The following is a 20272-nucleotide window of genomic DNA, read 5'->3' as shown; positions in this document are numbered from 1 at the left end:
CATTTTTATTACAGGATAAGGATATAGCACAGCAATAGCAGAAGGATATGCAGTGAAAGGGGTCTGGCGATTTCAGGCATAGGCTGACACACAGGACACGTGCTGTCCGCAGGTCTTGAACCACCACCAGCATACATGCAAAGCATTTTGGTACCAGGATGCCCCAAGTCTGTTCATGCCGGGGGTCTCTTACCTACATGACCAGCTTCCCCGTCACCACCTGAAAGGAATAAGAGGGACTCAGTGGGTCAACTCCTTTGTTTTTGTAAGTCAACTATTTTATTTATTTATTTATTTTATTTTTGGCTGCGTTGGATCTTTGTTGCTGCACACAGGCTTTCTCTAGTTGCGGTGAGTGGGGGCTACTCTTCGTTGCGGTGCGCGGGCTTCTCATTGTGGTGGCTTCCCTTGTTGTGGAGCACAGGCTCCAGAGTGCAGGCTCAGTAGTTGTGGTGCACGGGCTCAGTTGCTCCGCGGGAAGATCATGTGGGATCTTCCCGGACCAGGGCCAAGGAATTGTAAACAAAAGGGCTATGGGCGACGGGGGTGGGATCTTCATTTCTTGATGATACTGAAGGTTCACCCACTCTTACTGTAAATTTATATGTGCAGTACCTACTCAGTCTGTTTTCTTCTCTCACATTGTATTCTCCCCTTTAGCTGTCATCTCTTGAGGCCCAGGCAACATGCTGGCTGTAGGGATGGTGCTGGGGAACTGCCACTGCTTGGAGTTCACAGCCCCAAAGAAAAATCACAGCATGTGGGAGGCCCCAGCAGCCGAAAGGAGGGTGGTCCAATACAACTGACACCCAGCAAAGCAGAGCTGCTGGCAAAGTGGATTCAACTGTTATTTACTAGTTAAGTTGATTACTTACAACATGTTTTTATAGTTAAACATTTGTGACTGTTCTGTTAGAAGAATAAAAGCCCATGTCCTTAAGATGGCCTGGGACGGATCTGCCCCTCCTTCCTCTTTGATTTGTTTCATGTTGCTGTTGCCATGCTGGCTCCCTCCTTCCCTGAACCATAGAGGTGCTCTTTCCTAATGGCCTTTGTTCTCGCTGCTCTTTTATCTGAAACACTTTCCCTGATTCCTTAGTCCACTCCAGTCTGCTCAGATGCCACCTTCCCATTCAGACTTAGGCCTACCCCAGTTGCCACGTTTAAAATTGCAACGCTGCTTTCTGGGCCTGCCTTACTTTGTGCTACTTTTCATTTTTAGCAGAGCTCTCATCACCTTCTAACATCCTCTATAACTTATTAATGTGTTTGTTGTCTGTTCCCGAATAGAAGATAAACTTCTTTAGGACAGGAATCTTTGTTTTATTTACTGATGGTTCCCTTGTCAATAACATAGAAGCGTTTAATAAATATTTGTTGAGTGAATGAATGTTTTAGGAATCTCTCATTGTATAAGAAGGACAAATTCTGTACTACCAGTTTTACCTAAATCATGGCTAAATCTTAATTTGACTTTAGTTTTAGATCATTGCTATAATGTTTGCATGTTCATTAGCAAGTATTCACGCACATATGATTCACAATGCTGCCTTTTCTTCCTGTCGGCATTAAATACCTCTGTTACAGTGCTTATCCCACTGTCTTGCATTTTGGTTATTCAGCTACTTGTCTTGCTGCTCCTTTGGTTGTAAGCTTATAAGGGCAGGGACTGGGTCCTCTTTATTTATACACACACACACACACGTGTGTGTGTGTGTGTGTATGTATATGTATATATATATATATATATATTTTGGCCCTAGACACCCCCCCATCCCTTATGTCTGTGACTCCACCTCCTAGCACTCTTCTTCTTCTTTTTTTAAAAAATTATTTATTTATTTATTTATTTGGCTGCAGCGGGTCTTAGTTCTGGCACATGGGATCTTTTGTTGCGGTGTGTGCACTCTTCGTTGTGGCGTGCGGGCCTCTCTCTAGTTGTGGCGCTCAAACTCCAGAGCACACAGGCTCAGTAGTTATGGCACGTGAGCTTTCTAGTTGTGGCACATGGGTTCTATCTAGTTGTGGTGCGCAGGCTCTTTGTTGCAGCATGCGGGCTTGTCTCTAGTTGTGGCGTGTGGCTTTTCTCTAGTTATGGTGCTCAGGCTCCAGAGTGCACGACCTCAGTAGTTGTGGCACTTGAGCTCTCTAGTTGCGGCGTGTGGCTTCTCTCTAGTTGTCGCATGTGGCTTCTCTCTAGTAGTGGTGCGCAGGCTTCTCTCTAGTGGTGGTGCTCGGGCTCCAGAGCACACGGGCTCAGTAGTTGCAGTGTGTGAACTCTCTAGCTGTGGCACGTGGGCTCCAGAGCGCATAGGCTCAGTAGTTGTGGCGTGTAGGCTCCAGAGCGATTGGGCTCTGTAGTTGCAGCATGTGGGCTCTCTAGTTGTGGCACACAGGCTCAGTAGTTGCAGGATGTGGGCTTAGTTGCCCCTCAGCATGTGGGATCTTAGCTCCCTGACCAGGGATCGAACCTGTGTCCCCTGCATTGGAAGGCAGATTCTTAACCACTGGGTGGGTCTTCTTTGTATTTAATATAGTGTCTTGCACATGTTGGCAGCCTAATTATATTGTATAGTAGAAAAATAGGGTTATGAGGGACTTCTCTGGTGGTCCAGTGGTTAAGAATCCGCCTTCCAGGGGCTTCCCTGGTGGCGCAGTGGTTGAGAATCCGCCTGCCGATGCAGGAGACATGGGTTCGTGCCCGGGTCCGGGAAGATCCCACATGCCTCAGAGCGGCTGGGCCCGTGAGCCATGGCCTCTGAGCCTGTGCGTCGGGAGCCTGTGCTCCGCAATGGGAGAGGCCACAACAGTGAGAGGCCCGCGTACCACAAAAAAAAAAAAAAAAAAAAAAAAAAAGAATCCACCTTCCAATGCAGGGGATGTGGGTTCGATCCCTGGTTGGGGAACTAAGATTCCACATGCTGCAGGGCAACTAAGCCTGTGTGCTGCAACTACTGAGCCCCCGCACCACAACTAGAGAGAAACCTGCATACCACAACTAAGACCCAATGCAGCCAAATAAACAAAGAAATAAATAAATAAAAGAAAAAAGAAAAAAAGGATTTTGAGACTCGGTCTTACTTGAAAAATCATGTCTTATTTCTTATACTTTGGTATCATGTCTTCATTTGCACTGAGTTATCAACTGAATGACATTTACCTTAGCTTTCTTAAGATGGCATGAGATAGTTTACATTTACAATAAGGAAAAATGATAGATTTCTTTTATTTCTGACATTAATAAGTGTCAAAGTAGAAAAATAAAGCTAAGGCAATATATTATTGTTGCCACAGAAATTGAATTTGTGTCAAAAGGATTTGTGCTTGTGATGTAGTGATTCATATAATTTTCTTGGAATTAAGTCTCTAGCAGGTGACATCAATAATTCACAAAACCAAGGAGCCTTTTGAGATTGGTGATTTGTATATGTGGATTAGAAAACAAATGAATAATGTGCTTAATGTATTCTGACGTATTTGAAAATATGCATTAAAAATCCAGCCTATTAAAAAGTCTCTGGGCTTCCCTGGTGGCGCAGTGGTTGAGAATCCGCCTGCCGATGCAGGGGACACGGGTTCGTGCCCCGGTCCGGGAAGATCCCACATGCCGCAGAGCGGCTGGGCCCGTGAGCCATGGCCGCTGAGCCTGTGCGTCCGGAGCCTGCGCTCCGCAATGGGAGAGGCCACAACAGTGAGAGGCCCGCGTACCACAAAAAAAAAAAAAAAAAAGTCTCTGTTCACAGTATGTATTAGATTTTTATTTTTATTTCTTTTACTGTCTCATACATACATTTTTATTTGAAAAGGAACCAATCTATATTTTCTGCTTAGAGTGGAAAGTATTATCCATAGTAATTAAAAAAAATGTTTTCTCATTGTAAAAATAAATATGCTCATTCCAGACAGCTAAGAAAATACAGAAAAATGTAAAAAAATTGTTTCAAATCCCACAACCCAGATATGTAAAATTAACAGTGGTTTCTGTCTGAATTTTTTCCATAAATGTGTATATTAATGAAGTTAGAATTATATTGCAAATGCAATTTTAAATACAGCTTTGTTTCATGTAACATTATATTGTAAGCATTTTCCCTATGGTAGGACTGTAATTTAATCTTTCACATATTCTGGGAAGTTTTAGGTTGATTACAATTCTAGCTATTTAAAATAATGCTGTAGTGATATATATCTATGTATAAGAATACTTGATTGTATTTCTTATTTCCTAAGTATAGATTCTACAAATAGAATTACTAGGTTAACAAGTAATTACTAGTAGAATTACTAGGTTGAACATAGGATTTGTTTCACTAAATAGTTCTCTCAGAAGGTTTAACCAAATTTATTTCCTTATGGTGATGCTAAAATGTAAACAAATAAAATCCTTCTCAAATATAGAGCAGTGTGATGCGTGGTACTATATAAGTCTCAGGAATATCCAGTCTCAATTCGTGTCTTAGACATGACATCTAAGAGGCTGAGGCACTCTCAGAAATACCATAGTAATTAGATAAGCTTCAGGGTGATTCTGGAAGCTCTGGAACCATTTAAAATCCTTCTACAGCTAACATCTTACTTTTCAGCCTTCTCCAGATAATGAAAAAGGTCTTGGGTTCTGATGACCTTGAACCAGACCTAACTTGTAAAGGGGTTCAGGGATTTGAATTGTCTTTTCCTGGACCCATTGGAGAGGAGTTTTTGATCTGGTAATTTAGGTGAAAGAAACTGGAACAGCTGAAGAGAATATCTTAAAATAGGTATGAAGGCTGTGTTACTAGGATTAGTCATTATGTTTTCTCTTTGAAGGAAAAGGAACACTAGAGTTCTGCTAGAATAAAAAAATGACTTGTTAGTTGTTCAGCCCCTGTGATGTGTAATTCAGGTGAGAGTTACAAGTAGCAATTTGAGAATTGGTTTTTCTGGAGAGGTGGTTGTTTTCGAGCAGTTATGTGGCAGACTTTTGATCCTTTTGAAAACCTTGTGCCCTCTTAGAAATGAATCTTTTCTTTTCATGTCTGTAAATGGTTGAATGATGCCTCCTTCTGAAACCTGGTCTTTCACAAAGAAGGAGTTATGGAGAAGGCAGGTCTGGATTCTTGGATGCTAAGAGTGCATAAACTTTGGAAAATGCGCAGTGGACAGGTGTTTATCATCCCAAAATGGGCAGGATTACAGTTTTGAGTAAATGAACAGATTAGAAGATGCTGGTGAGCTTTTTCTGATTCTCACCTGTTAGTAACATCTCCTCTCTCACTTTTCTCCACCTCAAACTAAAAAAATGACCACATGAAGAGCGAGGCAGCTTAAAAGCTTTACTTTATAGTATCAAAGAGCCAGCTCTACTCTTGTCCTTAGTGCTGGGAAAGCTTCAGTATTATTTTTGGACCCTCCTGAGCTGTTAAATCTGGGGCCCTTGAAGAACAATATTTTCACATCTAGGTGTGTCGTGTGGTTGCTGGGGAGATACCTCTTAGACCCATCCACAGATGTGTTTAGTGTCCCAGTTGCTAGTAGTATTATTTCACATTGCTACAATCTTTATAATTGGCGTTGATATTAAAATAAAGACAGGTGTGTGGACAAGAAATGTTACTAGATTAAAATACATATTTATAAGTGTATTAGTGGAAGGGAATAAGCTGGACTTTAAAACAAAACTTTGAGCAGATTATAATTATGATTAAACATTACGATTAAGAGAGGACTGAGCCTGGCCCTTTCCCCTTAAGGTGTAACTGTGTTCTGTTGATCAGAACCTGTCACCCATTTTTTCAAGCGAATAGTGTCATGTCGTGGTTTGATATAATGAACAATTTTTGATACTTAAGTACTAAATATATGCTTATGAGATTGAATTATTGTACCTTACAGAGAGACTAAGTATTTGAATAAGTGATGCAATTGGTGATTCATCCTGTACTCAGAGATTGTTGAATTTTCTTAAATCAGTGCTAATTGGTGCCAGTCACTTCAGGGCACTAAAGCCTGTCCCAACCGTACCACCTCCCTGTCTCTCACTTCTTTAAAATCCTCTGTGCTTCCTGTCTGCGCCCTTTTTTTCATTTGTTTCAGGGACATGGATTTTAAATGAGGCATGTGACAGACATTGGTCTGTGTGCAGCCTAGGGGATGTTTAATGCTGATAGTGGTGGGGTGTGGTCCCAGGCTCGCTGCAGCAGCAGTGCCCTCGAGCCCCTCAAGTGTACAGGTTCCTAAGCCCCACCTTAGACCTACTGCACCAGGATCTTGGGAAGCTGAGGTCCTGCCATCTACTTTTACAAAGAAAGTCTTGGTGTTTTTCTTGTGCACACTAACAAGCTGAAATCCACTTGGTCTGGAGGGTCTAGTTTATGAGAATTGGGTCCAAGTCACTTGTGTTCGGAGGCTTTAATCTTTTTAATTTTTCCTCTTGTTGGTAATTTCTCATAATGACCCAGTTAAGTGGTATAAACTTAATAGAATTAACTTGCAACAGCTAAAGATTATCCTAAAATATTACTGTGTATTGCCTCTGCTGACAGTGATCCGAGCCTGCTAGCTTGATGCCTGATGGGCCTTCACGTGTCTAAGGACATCAGTGGACAGCCTTTGCTGTCTGCTAATCCACATGTGCCAACCAGTGAAAGAAAATGTAAAATTTGCTAAAACCCTTAGGTTACAGCTTGGTATCTTTTTTTTTGTTGCATGTGAACCTCAGGGGTTTGTATGTTGCTTTGTGTTACATAATTTATTTGGTCTTTGTTACTTATTTGTCAACTAAGTTGGTGGTGGTGTTCTCCATACCTCGATATTGACAGCATTTTTCACAGTGCTCTGAAAGCTCTGGATCTATTTTTTGACATCATGTACTGTCTTCAATAAAGGTTTTGATGCCTTGCTTAAATGGGAATATAGAGGCCTATGTTCTGTGTTTCTATCAAACTGCCCCCCCCTTTTGATTCTATGTTCTTTTGAAGAAAAATCTATAAAGACTTGTTCTCTCTTTCAATTCCAGAGTGATCCTCTTGACCATTCATCCTAGGAACTGTCATTAGCAGAAAACCTGTCTACACGTAGAGCTCCTTTCTTTTTAGGGAGAAATAGAATTAGCAGTTTGAGAAACATAGGACCACAGGAAGAAGGTGAGGTTTGGCTTAGGAAAAGAGCCCCAGTGTGCTTTAGTACCACACCTTAACCAATTACCAGTGGTCCTGTGTTCAGAGTTGTTTATATTTTGATATTATCACCACCTTTATTCTATCTCATTGTCATAAAGCATTAACACTATAGAGTCATAGGCCAGATAATGTAACTAAAGGTCACAAAGTCACATCTAGGTGTAAGTGTTTTAATATGTCTAAAATTGTATGCTTTTAACTTTTTTCTCTCCTGGCAAATATAACCCTAATGTTGCTATCAGGTTGTTATTTTTAAAAGTGTTCCTATTTGATTCCATTTAACAGTGGTTTTATGTTTCTGTTTCCTACTTGGTATGAATGTTAGCAAATTCTACTCATGAACTGGATTGATACGGGCAGTTCCTGTTTTCCCCAACCAGACCATATAGTAAAGAGCATGCTGGTAGCTATAAAACAGAAATACCTCTTTTTTTTTGCGGTATGCGGGCCTCTTACCGTTGTGATTTCTCCCATTGCGGAGCACAGACTCCGGACACGGAGGCTCAGTGGCCATGGCTCACGGGCCTAGCCACCCCGCGGCATGTGGGATCTTCCCGGACCGGGGCACGAACCCGTGTCCCCTGCATGGGCAGGCGGACTGTCAACCACTGCGCCACCAGGGAAGCCCACTTCTTCATTTTTTAAAGTGTCTTAGTTAACCAGACATTTGAGCAGTACTTCAAGTACTAGTATAAAAGCAATAATTTTTTATAATAAAGTTTTTTTTTCTTTTATACATTAAGGATGTCACCCTTGTAGTTTTATATCTCCAAAAGCAAGGCCAAAACCCCACAGAGTTATCTGAGAATTTAATGTCAGTCGTTCTCTTCTCCCTCTCCCTCCACTTTTTAGAAGCCTGTAATCTAAACAGGTAGGACTTTGAGATAATGTAAACTTTACGATAAACTTGAATTAATATTAGCATTCAGGGCTTCCCTGGTGGCGCAGTGGTTGGGAGTCGGCCTGCCGGTGCGGGGGACGCGGGTTCGTGTCCCGGTCCGGGAAGATCCCACATGCTGCGGAGCGGCTGGGCCCACGCGTCTGGAGCCTGTGCTTCGCAACGGGAGAGGCCACAAGGGTGAGAGGCCCGCGTACCGCAAAAAAAAAAAAAAAAAAAAAAAATTAGCATTCAAAGATCCTACAAAAGGATGCCACTTGATCTAACCTTTACATTTTTTCACTAAATATTTAATGTTTCTTTTTTTTCCCCAATCATATTTGACGTGGACTCTGATTAGACATTCACATTTTTAGGGGAAATTACTCACACTTAGATCTACTCAAATTTTTAATGCTAGCTTGTGTTTAGTGGTTTCTTTCAGATTGCATGTGGGTAAACAAATACCTATGTAATATCTGTTTTCTGAAAGTTGAATCTTGAATTGAAACTTATTCTGTCTCTACTGTTTGGATATAGAAACCAACATTTTTAGATGAGTTTTCCAGCTGTTTACTCTGTTAGTCAACATCTCTAGTCGTGTCATGGGCCCTTGAATTTGCTGTCATCCTGCCCTATTGGCTTCTCTTGCTGGTGTTGAGAATTGTTAGATAAGTGTTTCCCAGAAGAGAAGGAATAGTGAACCTGACCTTAACTTCTTGCTTGTCTCTCAGACTGTTAAACTTCCCACGCTTACATCCCTTTGAGTTTTCTTATTTTTCTATGTAAGCATTATAATTCTGTTGTAATTCATTGCATGTTCTTTTTTTGGAAAGATTGTGTATAATATAGTTTGTAATTGGACTTACATGCATGCCTGTATAGTTTTTAAAAAACAGGCCAAGCATTTAACAAATTAATTGAGTTGCTAGATCCTCAATGAAATAGTTTAAGGATATTAAAAAAAAATTAAAAAAAAACTATGACCAAAAAAAATGAATCCTTATGTGTCTTGTTTCTGCTCTGGAGTGACTACTCTTTTTCTGAAAGTTATGAGTCCAACTCTAATTTAAAAGCCTGTCTTATTTTAGGCCATTGAAGTAAATAAAAATGTTCCTCTTGGTTATTTACATCTTCTGAATTTTACATCATGTAACTTACATTCCCTACGTTTTCTATATAATACTTTATGTATCTTCTGTTCAGTTTTTAGTTCATAAATCTTACATAGGCCCTAGTCTCATTTCTCTTAAAGTTGTTTGTCTGCTTTCATTGTTTCTTCTCTCTTCTTTAACATCACTTTATGGCATTTTCCTCAAGGCAGCTCAAAACTGGCATTTTGGAATATTTCATTTGTGTTAGAACATGTTTTCGCTTTATTGTGGCATACTATCCCAAGTAGGATTTCTGCATGATACTTTTTCATTAGCCTTACTTTTCAAGCATTAGGCCACTTAGAATGCTGTTGTGTCAGATGTTGGCTCTATTCCTTTTTTCTTGTCAGAGGAACTTGAAATGATCCCTTTTAGGTGTGATGTGATTTGTGACTGGGGTGATACCTCTGGTTGGAGAGTGAGAGAGAGATGTGGTTAACCAAATGCAGCGGGCTGGAAATCTCTACTGGTGGGAAAGCACACATACAGTAGCCATGTGGATTTGGGTTCAATTCTAGTCATGGTCTCTGGGATGAGATTGTGACCCTAAGTGCCTCAGGATCACACCCACTCTCATGGGCCTCTCTGCATACTTGTTAATTTTAACTGCTGAAGTTAATAGTGATTAAAAGTAAATTTTACAACCCAGAATTTAACATTAAACTTTTATTAATCCAGTATTATTACTTCTTTGCTCCTGGGTCAGCATATGTGGTCTACTGATCACGCAATTCAGTCTAGAGCTGGCATGGTCACTTATCCAGCTGCATTCTCTTTGGTATAAGCAAAGCTCATGCTGTGTCCCTCCAGTTACTGTTTTTCCTGCCCTAGAAGAAGGAACATCGTCTCTGAAAGGGTGGAGAATCTGGGATAGTGATTTACACTGTACAAATTTTTAACCTGGATCATCATCGAGGTAGATTCATGAGGATAAAAGTGCCATCATCAAAAAATCTACAAACAATAAATGCTGGAGAGGGTGTGGAGAAAAGGGAACCCTCATACACTGTTGGTGGGAATGTAAATTGATATAGCTACTATGGAGAACAGCATGGAGGTTCCTCAAAAAACTAAAATTAGAATTACCGTATGACCCAGCAATCCCACTACTGGGCATATACCCTGAGAAATAATTCAAAAAGAGTCATGTACCAAAATGTTCATTGCAGCTCTATTTACAATAGCCAGGACATGGAAGCTACCTAAGTGTCCATCAGCTGATGAATGGATAAAGAAGATGTGGCACATATATACAATGGAATATTACTCAGCCATAAAAAGAAACGAAATTGAGTTATTTGTAGTGAGGTGGAGGGACCTAGAGTCTGTCCTACAGAGTGAAGTAAGTTAGAAAGAGAAAAATACCGTATGCCAACACATATATATGGAATCTAAGAAAAAAGAAAAAAAAAGGTCATGAAGAACCCAGGGGCAAGATGGGAATAAAGACGCAGACCTTCTAGAGAATGGACTTGAGGATACGGGGAGGGGGAAGGGTAAGCTGGGACAAAGTGAGAGAGTGGCATGGACATATATACACTACCAAATGTAAAATAGATAGCTAGTGGAAGCAGCCACATAGCACAAGGAGATCAGCTCGGTGCTTTGTGACCACCTAGAGGGGTGGGATAGGAAGGGTGGGAGGGAGGGAGACACAAGAGGGAAAAGATATGGGGATATATGTATATGTATAACGGATTCACTTGGTTATAAAGCAGAAAGTAACACACCATTGTAAAGCAATTATACTCCAATAAAGATGTTAAAAAGAAGTGCATTCTAGTTACAAGCATGAGTGATAAATTTCATTCTGTCAATAAATATTCAATTTATTGATACCTATTTGCCACTTATTCCGTTAGATGATGATTGCTAACACATACCCTTTTATACTTTTCGTAGACCTGACCTGATTTCCTGTTTAGGAAATGTACTTGACACTTTCTCTGCCCTTTTAAAGGTCTAACGCTACAATGAATAAGAAGAAGGAGAATTGGAAATTGATTCTAGCTAGTTAAATACAAAATCTTCCCCAACTCCAGAATTTATAAAAACTTGGATTGTTTTTTCCCCCTAAATGCTTAATTTTGCTTTCAAACTCCACTTTGCAGGAAACTAATTTATTCACTTTCTAAAGAGGCCTTGTGTATGTCTAGCAAGGAAATCGGCAAAAGGGTTCTCAAAGAAGTAGCAATGAAATTGAAAAGTGTCTACTGTCACTAACTGGTGATAAATCAAACCGATGTTAAAGATGCAAATAGTCATTCCAGTGCTCTCTTCTCTTTTATTAGAATTGTTTAAGTTAATTAGCCAGCAAAGTACGTCATTATCTATTATGCTGCGTGCTAATGGTAGATTTAAAGTTTCACTTTTATAATTTGAAAAATTTTCTGAAAATCTTATATAAACCCGTATATCCATTGCATTCTAAGTCTGTAAGGTAGCTAATACTATTATTTGGGAGAATATATTTATTGTACTACAGTGAGGTTTCTAGTTTGTGAGGTTCACAAAGACAAGAAATTTTAGGAGACTATCACATTCAAGGTAACTTTTGTTCATCTTTTTGAGAAAGTGATTAAAACAATATATAATGCATTTTTATTAGACTGTCAGAAATTGAATTACATTCAACTTAGCATTGTAGAATTTTAAATGTACTCTATTAACTAAAATTAAAAAATCTGTTATAAATTACTGATATGATTGGTTTCTTTCATTTGCAGCATTTAAATATTAGGACACTGACGGATGATATGGTAAGATTATCCTTAATGTTTCCTTTGTTGTGAATCTTAATTAACCATGTAATGTTGATGCTGTGCTGCACTAACACCTTTGAAATTGCTACAAACTGCATGTTTTGGAAATGGACTCTCTTTATAGTGCTAAAGTAAGAGGTAGAACTGGTGAAATACATTAGATTGTTGCTTTCAAATAGTAAAAGGGACTAGTCAATATGTTCATTTAAAAATTTTGTTTAATCACAAGTTGTTAGTCAATTTGGAATAATTCAAATCACCTCTCTTTCTTTGGGGGTGAATCTCACACTTCAAAAAGAGGTACAAAGGATATCTAAAGACATGTCAGCTTTTCAAAAATATGTAGTTGCTAATTAAAGTAAACCAGACTAAAATATCACACATATATTTTTAAATGTTTTGTTTAAAAACGAGAGAACTAAGCATGACTTATCCTATATTCTGCATGCTGAAAATAATCAGCTTTATTATAAGTACTTAACATTTTATATCACTGTTACAGATTCTTATATGTTCAAATGAATTTTTCTGAGAAGTATATTTTTGAATGTAACTCTTGGTTAATGGTAAAAAATAACAATGAGATTAACAAGAAGACCCAAATAAACAGTAGCACCAAAAATACAGAAGCATGATATAGAGGACCAAGCACAGCACTTTGATAACTAGGATTTGAATTCAGCTTCACTTTATGTCAAATATGAACACTGAGCACTCAAAAAGTGTTTAACACCCCCGATATCCAAAGTACCATCTTAGGCACATGGTTTAGGTGGGCATAAAAAGATGAATGAGATGTAGATCTGGACATGCACGATTTAAAAAACTGAATCAGAATGCTATGTTTCATTCCTCTGGATAGTATCTAAGAAAAGGATATTTTCTGGATAAACTTTTCTGGATAACATTTATTTCTCATAGGGTAATATTTAGAAACGGTAGTAACATCGAGCACTTATGCAGATTATGTATACAACTTCTCACCCTGCAAGGTGGGTGATGTACTTATTTTAGTGCTGAGTGCATCGGGGCTCAGGCAGCCTAAGTAGGTAGCTTGCCCAAGTATGCACAGCTCTCAGGTGGTGTAGCTGTGGCTTGAGTCTTGTTCCATGTAGCTCCAAACCCACACACTTGCTGTGCTGACTTAGCCTTCAGATGGCTCCTAAGGCCAATAATAAAACCATGTGCAATTATTAAGTATGAACTTTTATGAGAATCTACAGTGGTATATTTGCAAAGCCTTATTGAGGTATAATTCACATAGCATGTAGTTCACCCATTTAAAGTGTATGATTCAATGGTTTTTAGTATATTTGCAGAGCTGTAAAACCATCACCACAATCAATTTAAGAACATTTTCATTACCCAAAAAGAATATATATATTCTTTTTATATAGAATATACTATATAGAATTTTTATATAAAATATACTATACCTGTGAATAGTCTCTCCCAAATTATTCCCAACTCTCTCAGCCCTAGGCAATGGCCAGTCTACTTTCTGTCTATAGATTTGCCTCTTCTGGACATTTTATATAATTGGAGTCTTACGTGCTCTTTTGTGACTGAATTCTTCTACTTGGCATAATGTTTTCAAGGTTCATCCACGTCGTGGTGTGTGTGAGTGCTTCCTTTCTGTTGCTGAATAGTATTCTATGTTATGATATTCTTGAGATTTGTTCATATTTTATGGGCACTCTACTTTCTTTTTTTCCTCTTTTCATTCAGACCCCACCCTTACCTTTGTTTCATGACTCTGTCTTTGCACTTTGCCAACCCATAATCTCTATCCCAAGTTCTAGAAACAGAGTCATGTGGAATGGCTTCAGTCGGCCCCTCTGGAAGCCATCATGCTCTGGATCTTACATTAGTAAATGGGTTCCTCCTCAGTGAAGACTTTCTCTCTCTATCCTGTCTCCATTCCTTGCCTCTCCCCTCATCCTTGCCTCTCCCCTCATCCTTGCCCCTGGGCTTGGTAGTGTCAGAACTTTTGGGTTTTACCATAGTGCCCTGTGCATATTTTTATCAAAGCAGTGCATGATTTATGGTCTGTCTGTCTTTTTAAAATATTTATTGGAGTATAGGTGACTTAAAATGTTGTGTTAATTTCAGATATACAGCAAAGTGAATCAGTTATACATATACATATATCTATTCTTTTTCAGATTCTTTTCCCATATAGGTTATTACAGAATATTGAGTAGAGTTCCCTGTGCTATACAGTAGGTCCTTATTATTTATCTATTTTATATATAGTAGTGTGTGTATGTTAATCCCAATCTCCTAATTTATCGCTTTCTGCCATATTTCCCCTTTGGTAACCATAAGTTTGACTTCCAGATCTGTGAGTCAGTTTCTGTTTTGTAAATAAGTTCCTTTGTATCATTTTTTATTAGATTCCACATGTAATGATATCATATGATATTTGTCTTTCTCTGTCTGACTTACTTCACTTAGTATGATAATCTCTAGGTCCAACCATGTTGCTGCAAATGGCATTATTTAGCTCTTTTTTATGGCTGAGTAAAATAACATTGTATATATGTACCACGTCTTCTTTATCCTTTCCTCTGTCAATGGACATTTAGGTTGCTTCCATGTCTTGGCTATTGTGAATAGTGCTGCTGTGAACATTGGGGTGCATGTAGCTTTTCGAATTATGGTTTTCTCCAGATATATGCCTAAGAGTGGGATTGCTAGATCATATGGTAGCTCTATATTTAGTTTTTTAAGGAACCTCCATACTGGTCTCCATAATGGTTTATACCAATTTACATTCCCAATTTATAGTGTAGGAGGGTTCCCTTTTCTCCATACACTTTCCAGCATCTATTTGTTTGTAGATTTTTCTGATGATGGCCTATGGTCTATCTTTCTCACTGGTTTAAACCTTTTGAACACAGAGACAATGTGTTGTTATTAATACTTCCAGGCATGTTGTCTGACACATGTTTAGCATTTTCATAAATTAGTTCAACAAATGAAAGAACAAGTCTCTCTTTTGATAACCTGCTTGGTATTGTGGTTTCCTGGGATCTGGGCCTGGCTTGGTCCTGGCCAAGCTTCCTGGAGATGGAGTCTTGCCTTTGCACAGAGTAGAGAAGCTTTGGCCAGGACCTGATGTCAGCCTTTCTGACCACCTGGCTGGATTTGTGACTGTTGCCTTGACCTACCTTCATCTTAGATGTTCACATGATTGACTGTCCTGGATTCCTTGCCACCCTCTCCTTCCAGGGAAGATTGAGCAGGCAGTCTAGTTTAGGCAGCTGGCCAGCCCATTGTTGTGGAGGTCAGAGACTAAGCACGGCTGTCTTGAACAGGAGACACTGACAACTCAGTTCTTTCTTGGTCATTGTTGATTGAGGCCGTGTGGAAAGAGAATTGGACTTGGAATCAGAAGACTCTTGTTGGAAGACAGAACTTCACCACTTCTTAGCTTTGTGACCTTGGCAGATCAGTTATTAGATAGTTCACTTATCAGTGAAGCAGGACTAATTATATACCTTCTCTGCCTTCCTCACTGGGTTTTGGTGAGTCTCATTTAAGCTCAAGTATCTTGACTACTGCATTCAGTTCTGTCCATTTTTAACTCCTTTAAAAAATACTTCCCAATGTGTGGACAGAGGGGTGGTGTGACTGACTTATTTGCAGTTGACCCTTACAGGGTATGTGTGTTACAGAGCAATGCAGAGCTTTAAGGAGGGAGAGGATAGCTGGATATTTTGAGGGCTCTTTAAACTATTTCTGGTGAGTCAGAGCACAGGGAGACATTTGTCATGATGCTTTTGATGTGTGCTAGCGATATGGTTTTTTTTTTCTTTTTTTTTTTGTGGTACGCGGGCCTCTCACTGCTGTGGGCTCTCCCACTGCGGACCACAGGCTCCGGACGCGCAGGCTCAGGAGACCATGGCTCACGGGCCCAGCCGCTCTGTGGCATGTGGGATCCTGCCGGACCAGGGCACGAACCCGTGTCCCCTGCATCGGCAGGCGGACTCTCAACCACTGTGCCACCAGGGAAGCCCTAGCGATATGTTTTGTAATTAAAGTTTGTCACCCCTGCAACATGTGCTGCATGTGTGCTTTTAATTTAGAACTTCCTAAAGTGAATAGCCTTTTTGGGGCAGGACTTGAGAGAAGAAATATAAGAATGACATCTTCTGTATTCATATGTTTGAATAACAGTATTTTAAAAACATTAAATTGAAACATCCTGGGAAACATTAATGTTAGAAACCCATCTCTTTAGGTTAAAGGCCTGCAAAAGTACTTCACATTTCAAGGTTATTTCTTAAATTACTATCAATTTAATTTCATAGGACACTGTTGGGTTAAAGGAATGAAGTATTACTGTAGCCTTAAGGCCCCTAGGCAGATTTAATATACTTTAAACAGCGTTTGCTCTACGAATATTTGGGCATCCACTAGGTATAAAGTGCTGTCCAAGGTGCTAGGGTAATATAAAGGTGAAAAAAATCATGTAGCTTACAACACTTCATTGTTTATACCTGGGTTGAAAAGAAAGCTTTCCTTGTAGAGGCGAAAGGTTGGGAGGAGGACAATGAAGGGGGGCACGTGTGAAAAGGTAAGCTGGACGAAATTGAATGTGGATGTTACAATGCTGAGTTTTCCATCAAAGTGTCCACTGGGTGTTTTTGTGGGGTAGGCGTTATTTTTGACCTGCTTTTTTCTCCCTTGTCCCTCACAACTGTTTGCCTAAAGTACTGTGCTTCTGCTGATCTTCATCTCTCCTTTCATCTCTCTGCAGCCAGCGTTACTATTGTAATTCCTTGTGTGGCCTGCAGCAATGGTTTTCAAGCTTTTTTGACTAGGACCCACAGTAAGAAACACACTTGATTTTGTAGCCCAGCACACATACAGAAATTCTTTCTGTCAAAACAAAAGTTTTTTAAGAACCAATATTTAATGTTTCTAAGCATAATGAACTCTAATCATTTTCTTTTCCTTCCTTTCCACTCCTTTTTACTCCTCTCCATTCCATTAAAAAAAAAGAAAGGTAATCCATTCCACTAAATTGACTTCAAGACATCAGATAGTCCACAATTACAACTAGCAAAACAGACATCGTCCTATACAGCAACTAGAGGAAGTTCTGAGATCTCCATTAGTGTCTGCTCTTCATTACATGTAGGTGAATGTAGGGGAGCGGGGTTCGGGTGCCAGCTCTGCCATGTACTAGCTTTGAATGTCATTTAGCTTTTGAGCCTCGGCATCCTTGTTTATAGGAGTTTTTATAAGAGCTAAATTAAGTAATATTCTAAAATGCTTGGTAAACCATGCATTCACAATATTAGTGATTAGTAATATGTACTTTTAAAAATTGAGGTATGATTTACATATAATATAATGTATTAATTTTAAAAGCGCAGTCTGAATTTTGACAAATGTATACAATCATGCATACATTACAGTTATAATAAAACATTTCCATCACCTCAGAAAGTTTCCGCTGTGTCCTTTGCAGTCAGTTCTCTTCCCCCTTCCCAGCTCTTGGAAAATACTGATCAGTTTTCTGAACTATACAGTAGTTCATTTTCTAGAATTTCATATAAATGGCATTACATTGTATTTTGCCATTGTGTCTGGCTTCTTTTACTTAGCATAATGCTTTTGAGACTCATCTAGTGATTGGGTGTATCAGAAATTTGTTCTTTTTGTTACTGAATAGTATTCCCTTGTTTGGTAATACTAAAGTTGGTTTATATATACAACAGTTTGGGTTGTTTCCAGTTTTTGGCTGTTAGGAAAAACTGCTATGAACATTTGAGTGCAGTTGTTTTTGGACATATGTTTTCATTTTGGAGGGCGAGTCATATGGTTTTAACTTTATAAGACACTGACAAATTGTTTCCTCCAGTGACTAATGATGTTGGACATGTTTTCATGTGCTTATTTGCCATTCCTATCTTGTTTGAAATGAAATGTCTATTACTAAATATAGGACTATTCTAATTTTCTGTTTCTTCTTGAGTGAGACCTGGTAGTTTGTCTTTTAAGGATTTTTTTTTCATATTATCTATGTTGTTGAATTACGAATTATTTGTGATATTTCCTTATCTTTTTAATGTAGGATCTGTATTTATTTCCCCCCTTTCCAATTCTGATATTGATAATTTGTCTTCTGTTTTTCCCCTGATTATTTTGTCTAGAGGTGTGTCAATTTTATTGATCTTTTCAAAGAACCAGGTTTTGGTTTCACTAATTTTCTTTATTTTATTTTCATTTATTTGTTAAACTTCATCATCTCTATACTTTTGCTTTATTCTTTTTCTGGCTTCTTAAGGTGGAAGCTTAAATAATTGATTTGAGAACTTTGTTTTCTAATAAGAATTTTATGGTATAAGTTTCCTTCTGAGAGCTGCTTTAGCTACTAATCTTCTGAATATTCAAAATAGTTTTAAATTTCCTGTTGATTTCTTCTTTTACCCATTGATTATTTAGGTATATGTTGTTTAATTTTCAAATATTTGGAGATTTTCCTGATATCTTTCTGTTACTGATTTGTAATTTAATTCCCTTGTGGCCAGTGACCATACTTTGTGTGATAATTTGAGTCTTTTTCAATTTGAGTCTTGCTTTCTGTCCCGGAATGTGGTCTGTCCTGGTGGATGTTCCATGTGTATTCTGCTTTTGTTAGAATTGGTCCATAAATAGTTAATAGGCCAAGTTGGTTGATAGTGTTGTTCACATCTTCTATATTCTGATTTTCTGTCTGCTTTTTCTAAAAATTATTGAGGAGTGTTGAAATCTCCAAGTATAATTTTGGAGTTTTTTATTTTTCTTTTTAGTTCTTTCAGCTTTTGCTTCATGTTTTATGAAGCTCTGCAACTGAGTGCATATACATTTTGGATTGTTGTTTCAATTTATCATTATAAAATGATCCTTTTTATCCCCAGTGATATTCATTACTTTTTAGTCTTTGGAAATTTAATGGATTTCTCTGCCCTGCCTGATACAGTTATTTCCTTCCTTTTTGAAAAACAAAGATTTCTTGGCTTCTGTAGCACCAAACTTTATAGGTTTTCATATCCTTCTTATTTTTCCTTCTCTATCTCTATTGTGTGTGTTTTTCCTTTGCCTATCTTAAAACTATTGTCATTTCTCAGGTTGCTTTCCTGAAGCCATTGCTCCTCTCCTGTGTATATAGTACTTGACTTGGTTTATCTTTGTGTATATCTCTGTCTATTATCTTTCCCTCAAGTTGAGACATTCATGCATTGACCTAGAATACCTTCACATGGATGTCTCATTTTTACTTGGAACTCTATGTGCCCCAAATTAAACGCTTTACTTCCCTCTTAAACACATTTCTTTTCCTATATTTTCATAGACGGTAACTTCACCCTTCCAGTGTTTCTGATTGTTTCTTGAATATATTCTCTTCTCTCAAGTCTTCTATGAGAGCACTAGTCCCTTTATTATCTCGTCAGGACTCTCACAACTTTCTTTTGCTTCCTAAAAAGCCAACTGCCTGCACAGAAACCAAAGTGACCTATCTAAATTGCATGTTTGACCATATTTTATCCTATTTGAAACTGCTTAATTGCACCTGTTATCTATAGGTCAAGCCTAAAGCTTTTTGACGTGGCATATAAGGCCTCCATGGTAGGACCCTTCTTCTCTAACTTGGTATATGTCTCTCAGTCAACATGCAGGAATCTTCCAGGGAATAGAAAGATGTAAGATAAGTTGCTGGAGAATTTACTTAGAGAATGTAGAAACACAGCTGCTGATTGGAAAAAGGAGTGTTATGTGATAGTAAGGACAATTAATTACTAGCTATGTGCCAAGTAGCGTTCCAAATGTTAGCTTTATAAACACATTCAGTTTTCACAACAAGCCTCTGAGTGGGCATTATTATTATTCCTTTTTTCAAACCCAGAGAAACTGAGGCAAGAGATAGTATAAGTAACTTGTTCAAAGTCACATGAGGCAGCCGGGAAAACTGGCAGACTGGCCCCAGAGAACATGATCTTTACCAAAAGAGTTATACTGCCAATTAAGTCCTATCCCTTTCTCCACTCAGAGTGCCAGTGTAAAATCTAGACATATTCAATATATCTCCTTATTTTCTGCTTTTCTCTTATAGCCACGCATATGAGACTACTGACCTTGAAACTGACAAGGAAAAATTGTATCATAGCCATCGATCTTAATCCTGAGAAAATTATAATTGTAAAGACATATTGTATCTAAGAATTTTTCTGTGATAAGAAATGAACTGTTTTGAATATTTCTAGTAAATAAAACTGAAAAAGGTCTGTCCCAAAGGAATAATGATGTGTGTGACTGAGAGATGGCAAC

The 20272-nt window shown here is 38.6% G+C and overlaps 1 protein-coding gene across 1 annotated transcript in view; it reads left to right on the top strand.

Annotated features, from left to right (window-relative positions):
* DIAPH3 (diaphanous related formin 3) overlaps positions 1–20272 on the top strand; it is a 565809-nt gene that overhangs the window by 26324 nt on the left and 519213 nt on the right. The window contains exon 2 of the mRNA XM_067016329.1: positions 11915–11947. Coding sequence (XP_066872430.1) covers positions 11915–11947 — 33 coding nt within the window. The remainder of the gene's footprint in view (positions 1–11914; positions 11948–20272) is intronic.

Source organism: Kogia breviceps, chromosome 16, assembly GCF_026419965.1.
Source record: "Kogia breviceps isolate mKogBre1 chromosome 16, mKogBre1 haplotype 1, whole genome shotgun sequence".
Taxonomy (NCBI): Eukaryota; Metazoa; Chordata; class Mammalia; order Artiodactyla; family Physeteridae; genus Kogia; species Kogia breviceps.
This window is presented reverse-complemented; position numbering and strand designations above follow the sequence as displayed.